The sequence below is a fragment of the Theropithecus gelada genome, chromosome 8 (genome assembly GCF_003255815.1).
Source record: "Theropithecus gelada isolate Dixy chromosome 8, Tgel_1.0, whole genome shotgun sequence".
NCBI classification, from domain to species: domain Eukaryota; kingdom Metazoa; phylum Chordata; class Mammalia; order Primates; family Cercopithecidae; genus Theropithecus; species Theropithecus gelada.
In genome coordinates this window covers 145,376,118-145,381,914 of record NC_037676.1, presented here as the reverse complement: position 1 = coordinate 145,381,914, position 5,797 = coordinate 145,376,118, and the positions used below count along the sequence as shown (strand labels likewise).

General features: G+C 51.9%; 1 protein-coding gene across 3 annotated transcripts in view; it reads left to right on the top strand.

Annotated features, from left to right (window-relative positions):
- The first annotated feature begins 4,243 nt into the window (after nucleotides 1-4,243).
- LY6H (lymphocyte antigen 6 family member H) overlaps nucleotides 4,244-5,797 on the top strand; it is a 2,857-nt gene continuing 1,303 nt past the window's right edge. Inside the window, exons 1-3 of one of the 3 annotated variants that reach the window (XM_025394521.1) lie at nucleotides 4,244-4,395; nucleotides 4,676-4,745; nucleotides 5,231-5,358. In XM_025394521.1, the coding sequence (XP_025250306.1) occupies nucleotides 4,744-4,745; nucleotides 5,231-5,358 (130 nt within the window). In that variant the 5' untranslated portion in view covers nucleotides 4,244-4,395; nucleotides 4,676-4,743. Of the gene's footprint in view, nucleotides 4,396-4,599; nucleotides 4,746-4,908; nucleotides 5,007-5,230; nucleotides 5,359-5,797 lie in introns of those variants that run through there. The other 2 variants (XM_025394520.1, XM_025394522.1) reach the window with 2 other exon arrangements.

Below are 5,797 nucleotides of genomic sequence, written 5' to 3'. Positions count from 1 at the left end.
CCAAAGTGCTGGGATTACAGGTGTGAGCCACCACACATGGTCCTAACCTTCTCTCTGTGACAAATTTTCTTCTTGAAGTACATTCTTTAAAAATGTCTTTAGGAAAGTGCTGTTAGTGGTAAACTCTCTAAATGTCTCCGATTTTTATTCATCTGAAAAAATTTATCTAAAGTTAAAAAAGTTTGACACATAATAATTATACATATTTATGGGGTACACCGTGATGTTTTGATATATGTATACATTATATAATGATTAAATTAAGCTAATTAACATATTCGTCACCTCGCACACATATCATTTTTTTGTGGCCAGTGGTTGTTTGGCTGTTAGAGAAAAAGAAAAATCCTTGTGGTTAGAACATAGTTTATTCTTTAAGTTTAGGGGTGTGTGACTTAATTCCTGCCTGTCACAGCCTTAGGTCTTATTTATAATTTGGAGTATTATTGCCACAAAGAGTGCATCCCGTCAGTTTCATAATCTTTATTTTAACACTTTATAGATCTACATCTCTCTAATATTTTTATTTATTTATTTACTTATTTTTGAGATAGTCTCACTCTGTCGCCCAGGCTGGAGTGCAGTGGCGTGATCTTGGCTCACTGCAACCTCTGCCTCCTGGGTTCAAGCGATTCTTCTACCTTAGCCTCCCTAGTAGCTGGGATTACAGGTGCACATGCCACCACACCTGGCTAATTTTTGTATTTTTAGTAGAGACAGGGTTTTGCCATGTTGGCCAGGCTGGTCTTGAACTCCTGACCTCAGGTGATCCCCCGCCTCAGCCTCACAAAGTGCTGGGATTACAGGTGTGAGCCACCGAGCCCAGCTTATATCTATCTAATCTATCTCTCTTTCTCTCTCTCATTTTTTCTTTTTTCCATTCATCTGCTGTTGGACCCAAGTGGATTCCATGTCTTGGGTGTTAAGAACAATGCTGCAATGGACATGGCAGTGCAGGCCTCTCTTCAAGATACTGATTTCTATTTCTCTGGCTATATATCCAGAACTGGAAGGGCTGGGTGGTAAGGTAGCTCAATGTTTAATTGTTTCAGGAACTTCCATACTGCTTTCCCTAACGGCTGTACTAATTTACCTTTCCCCCAACAGTGCACAAGTATTCCCCTTTCTCCACATCCTCACCAAAAATTGTTATCCCTGTATCTTTGATGACAGGTATTCTAACAGGCAGGAGGTGATCTCTCCTTGTGATTTTAATTTGCATTTCCCTGCTGATTATAATGCTGAAGATTTTTTTCATACACCTGATGGCATTGCATGTCCTCTCTTGAGAAAGCTTTATTCCACTTCTGGCTCATTTTTAAATTGGCCTATTTGTTTTCTTGCTATTGAGTTGTTTTCTAAACTTTTAATTTTCTGAAAATTCTGTTTTACACTTATTTTTGGAAGCTCCGTCAAGTTCTTAGTGACAGTTATTTCCCTCTGGGCCCTTTACAGCTCTGATTTTCCTCTGCTTTGGCTGTCACTGGAGCTGCTGGAATTCTGCTGTCAATCTTATTGCTGTTTCCTGGGAGCTGGTCTTCCTTTTCTTTTTGGCTTAAAGATCTTCTGCAATTTCACTATGTCATCTAAACTTTATTTTTCTTTATTCTATTTAGTCCATGTTGTGCCTCTCTGTGCATACTTATTTTTTATCCGTTCTGAAATATTCTCAGGCGTAACTTCTTCAACGATTGACTCTCTTTCCTTTGAGATATCAACCACACTTCCACAAGCTCTCTGCACACCATCTTTTTGTTTTGTTTTAGTTTTTTCTTTTCTTCTTTTCTTGCTCAGACTCAAGTGGCCATCAGAAAAACACCATCTTTTATGTTTCTTATTTTTCCTGTTTTCTATTTCCTTATCCTTGGTGCTATATTCTTGGTAATTGTTTAAAGATTTATCTTCTAGTTTATGAATTCCCTCTTCAGTTGTGTCTAATTTGATGTATAATCTGTTTGCTGAGTATTTTTAAAAACACCTTTATTGAGATATCATTCACATACCGTAACATTTACCCTTTTATATATACAAGCCAGGAGTTTGTAGTATATTCATAGAGTTGCGTGACCATAATCACTATTTTTAGAATATTTTCATCACTCCCAAATGAGTGATTTTATCACTTTATTTATTAGTAGTGCCCATTAGCAGTTCCTAAGGAGGAACTGATTCCCCTATCCCACCCTTCTACCACCAGGCAACCACTAAGCTACCTCTGTCTCTCTTGGATTGTTTATTCTGGACATTTCATAAAAAGAAAACCACACAGTGTGTTTTCTTGTTACCATAATTCTTTCAAGGTTTCTGCTGACCTTTTCATTTCAATGAAAAGTTTTTCATTTCTAGAGGTTCTGTTTTTTTTCTGATAAGCATGGTGATCGGTTTCATAGTGCTTTGTTTCTTATTTTATCTTAAGCATAAGAAATAGGTTAATTTTATATCCTATATTGATATTTTCCATTTAGAAAGTTTGTGGTGATTTAAATCTGTTGCTTGTCACTGTCAGCTGAATCTCACTTGGAGGCTTGCTTTCTTTAGATATGTGCTGATTTTTCATTTTGAACTTATATTTGATTCAGTTAAATCTGTGGGAACCCCATTCCCTAAGTTGGGGCTTGCTTTCTCCAGAGAGGATTCATTGTTGGTTTTGCTTTTGCAAGCAGGGATGCTGCTGACCTGGGACCACCCTGGCTCCCCAGAGGGCTCTGTGTGAGTGCCAAGTGGAGGGTGTAGGAGAAGGCACCCCTCGGGGCAGCCCTCAATCAACGACTCTTGGGCATCACTGTGAAAATACCTGTTCCCTCATCCCTTGGGTGAGCTCACCCGAGGCTCACAGTTTGCACCACTTCCCAGAGTCCCTCTCTGGGGTCAGGCTCCAGTTCCCCACCACGTGGGTTCACTGAGTGCCACATGCTTGCCAGCCTCCTTCCCCACCTTGGACCAGTTCCCCACTGCCCAGGGCTGCTACCTGCACCTCCAGCGAAATGGCGAAGTGGCTTGCTCTGGAATCCCTGCCTCAGGCTCTGCTTCCAGGACCTCAGACCCAGTGGGGGTCCAGGTCTGCCCAGGACCATTGTGGCTTTCACATCTGCCTTCTGCTCAGTGGCCAGACTTTGGGGGTCCATTATTTTATTTACTTCTTTCTTTATGGACTCAGATTTCTTTTACTTTCTTGAGAGCTCTGTATGTTTTGAAAAGAACTGTGTTTGAGCCTTGATCTAGCTCTTGCCTCTGCACCTTATGAATCTCAACTCCTCATTCAGGTCTCGGTTAAAATGTCAGGTCCTGGGAGAAGCTTTCCCTAACCCTGAGGCAAAGCGCGCTCCTGTGGTGGTCTCTTGTCTATCTCATCCTTGCCTCCACCCCTCTACAGCCACACATGGAGAGGAGGTGTGCAGTCCCTGTAGCCCAAGTTGCTTGGGTTCCCAGCTCAGCTGTGTCACCTGTCACCTGCGTCACCGTGTGACCCTGAGCAGGGAGCTCCACTTTTCTGTGTGAGTCTCCTCATCTGTGAGATGTAAATGATACTATCTGCACATCAGGGCTGTGGTGAGACTGTAACGAGATAATAAATACGAAGTGTCTCGAACAGGTGGAATCCATAGTACATGCTCAATAAATGTTAGCTCTGACTGTCACATCCTGCAAAGATATGCTGCAGTAGGGATCACCATTTATCGAAAGTGAGAGTCAGGAGGGCAGAAACTAGGTCTCTCTCTTCATGCCCTTTCCCAGGGCCCAAGGCAGGGCTAGGCCAGCAGGGAGCACGCAGTAAATATTTTCAGGTCAAATGAAAGGGAGCAGGACCAAAGATCGGGGCTTCCCCAGTGCCCCGGGGAGGCGGATTTCAGGCACAGGGACACGTGCAAAGGCACAGCTTTTCGGGAGCTGGAGGGCAGGGTGGGAAGGCCAAGGAAGCCGAGAAACAGGTCCAAGGCTCGGATGCTCTGGCCAGGATTTATGCCTTTACCTCCGAGTGTGGGAGTGTTTGACGACAGAAGCCCCTGGGGCTGCGGCTTCTGGTGGGGGTCTTCATGGATGCTCAGGGGAGGAGAACGGCCTGGAGCCACTGGAAAATGGGGAAACGGGGATGAGGTTGGGAAGGTGGGGAAGAGTGGGGAGCATTGGGGAGGGGCGGGGAGGAGGGGGAGGGTGAGGAGGAGGGGGAGGGTGGGGAGGAGGGGGAGGGTGGGGAGGAGGGGGAGGGCGGGGCCTCAGGGCGGGAGTCTGACCCCAGGGGTCTGCGAACCCGGACCTGCGCGAGGCGCCGCACCGGGTACCTCCCCGTCTCTGCGTCTTTGTGCATTTTGCTTCCTTTCGCAGTAAACGTTCTTCCGAGAAATTCCAAGGGGATCTCAGTCAAGCAGAGGGGGAAGGGATCCTGCCCACGCCTGGGTAGGGGGCCGCGGAGGCGGGGGAGGAGCAGGGGGCGCCGCGAGGGAGGGAGCGGGAACCGGAGGGAGCGAGCGCGCGCGAGCAAGGGGGCGCGGAGGGCCCGGGCCAGCTACCTGCGTGGGGGCCGCGAGCCCCGGGCGCCCCCCGCCCCGCGCGTCTCCCAGCCGCCCCCGCCCCCCGCGCGGCCCCCGCCCCGGCTCCGCCCCGCCCCTCGCGCGGGGTCCGCGTCTGCGGCTGCGTTCCCCGAAAGACGAGGCTGCGCCCGGATTCCGGTCCGCAGGGAGACCGAAGGGCACAGCTCCCCGCGCCGCGCACGCCGCCCGAGCCCGGAGTGCGGACACCCCCGGGATGTGAGTGCGTCCCCCGACCCCGAGGCCCGCGCTCCACGCCCCATCCGCGGTGAGCGCTGAGGCGCGCGCGGAAGGCCAGGGGAGGGGACTCGGCCCGGGGTTCCCGGCCCCCCAGCCCAGGGGTGGGGGTGGGGACCTGGCACGCGCCCCTCCCCCCAGTGGCAGGTCCCACCCGTTCCCGCCCCTGCCGCTCATTCCTGTCCGGACGCACCTGCAGCTCCCCGGGGAGAAGAGGACGCCCCCCCCCGCTCCCCCACACAGGTGCCGGCGCGGGGCGGGGGCGTCTTGAGCTGTCACCTCACCCCAGAGGCCAGACCTCTCCCGGCGGGGATGCTGTGACGGCGGACACTCTGGGAAGGAGCTGGGGGTGGGGCTCTGCGAGCTCCGGGCGGACCCTGGCCTTGGATTCCGGGGAGAAGGTTGCATCCAGAGGCTGGGAAAGGGGAGGGTCTTTGGGTCTCCTGACCGATGCTTCTCCCCTCCAGGTTTGCGCCCCAAAGGACCCGTGCCCCAAGCCCCCGCGCCGCCCCTAGGCCCGCCCGGAGCATGCTGCCTGCAGCCATGAAGGGCCTCGGTCTGGCGCTGCTGGCCGTCCTGCTGTGCTCCGCGCCCGGTGAGTAGGGGGCCCGCGGGCTGGGTCAGGTGCGTGGGAGAGCCCGAGGCGCCGCGGGAGAGCCGGGTGTGGGGCCGTCACCCTCTGACGGTTCCCACCGCACTTCCCATAGAGCCCACGCCCCCTCCGGGACCCCAGCGACCCCAGCCCGGCCCTTGGCCCCTCTGTCCTGGCACTGGGCTCTCTCCAGTGCTCTTCCTCCAGGGCCTGGAACTGGTGGGCGGCTGGCCCCGCACGGAAGCCCCTGGTCATCCGTCACCTCTGAGAGCCTCCCGGACCTTTCAAATCCAGTTTGGTCCTTCACAGCTTGGAGCCCACAGAACTCCTGGGGGATATGTGAAGCAGGGTGGGAGTGGGAGGGTGGCACGGTCGGTGTGGGGTCTGTATAGCCCGTGTGTGTGTGTGTGTGTGTGTGTGTGTGTGTGTGTGTGTGTGTGTG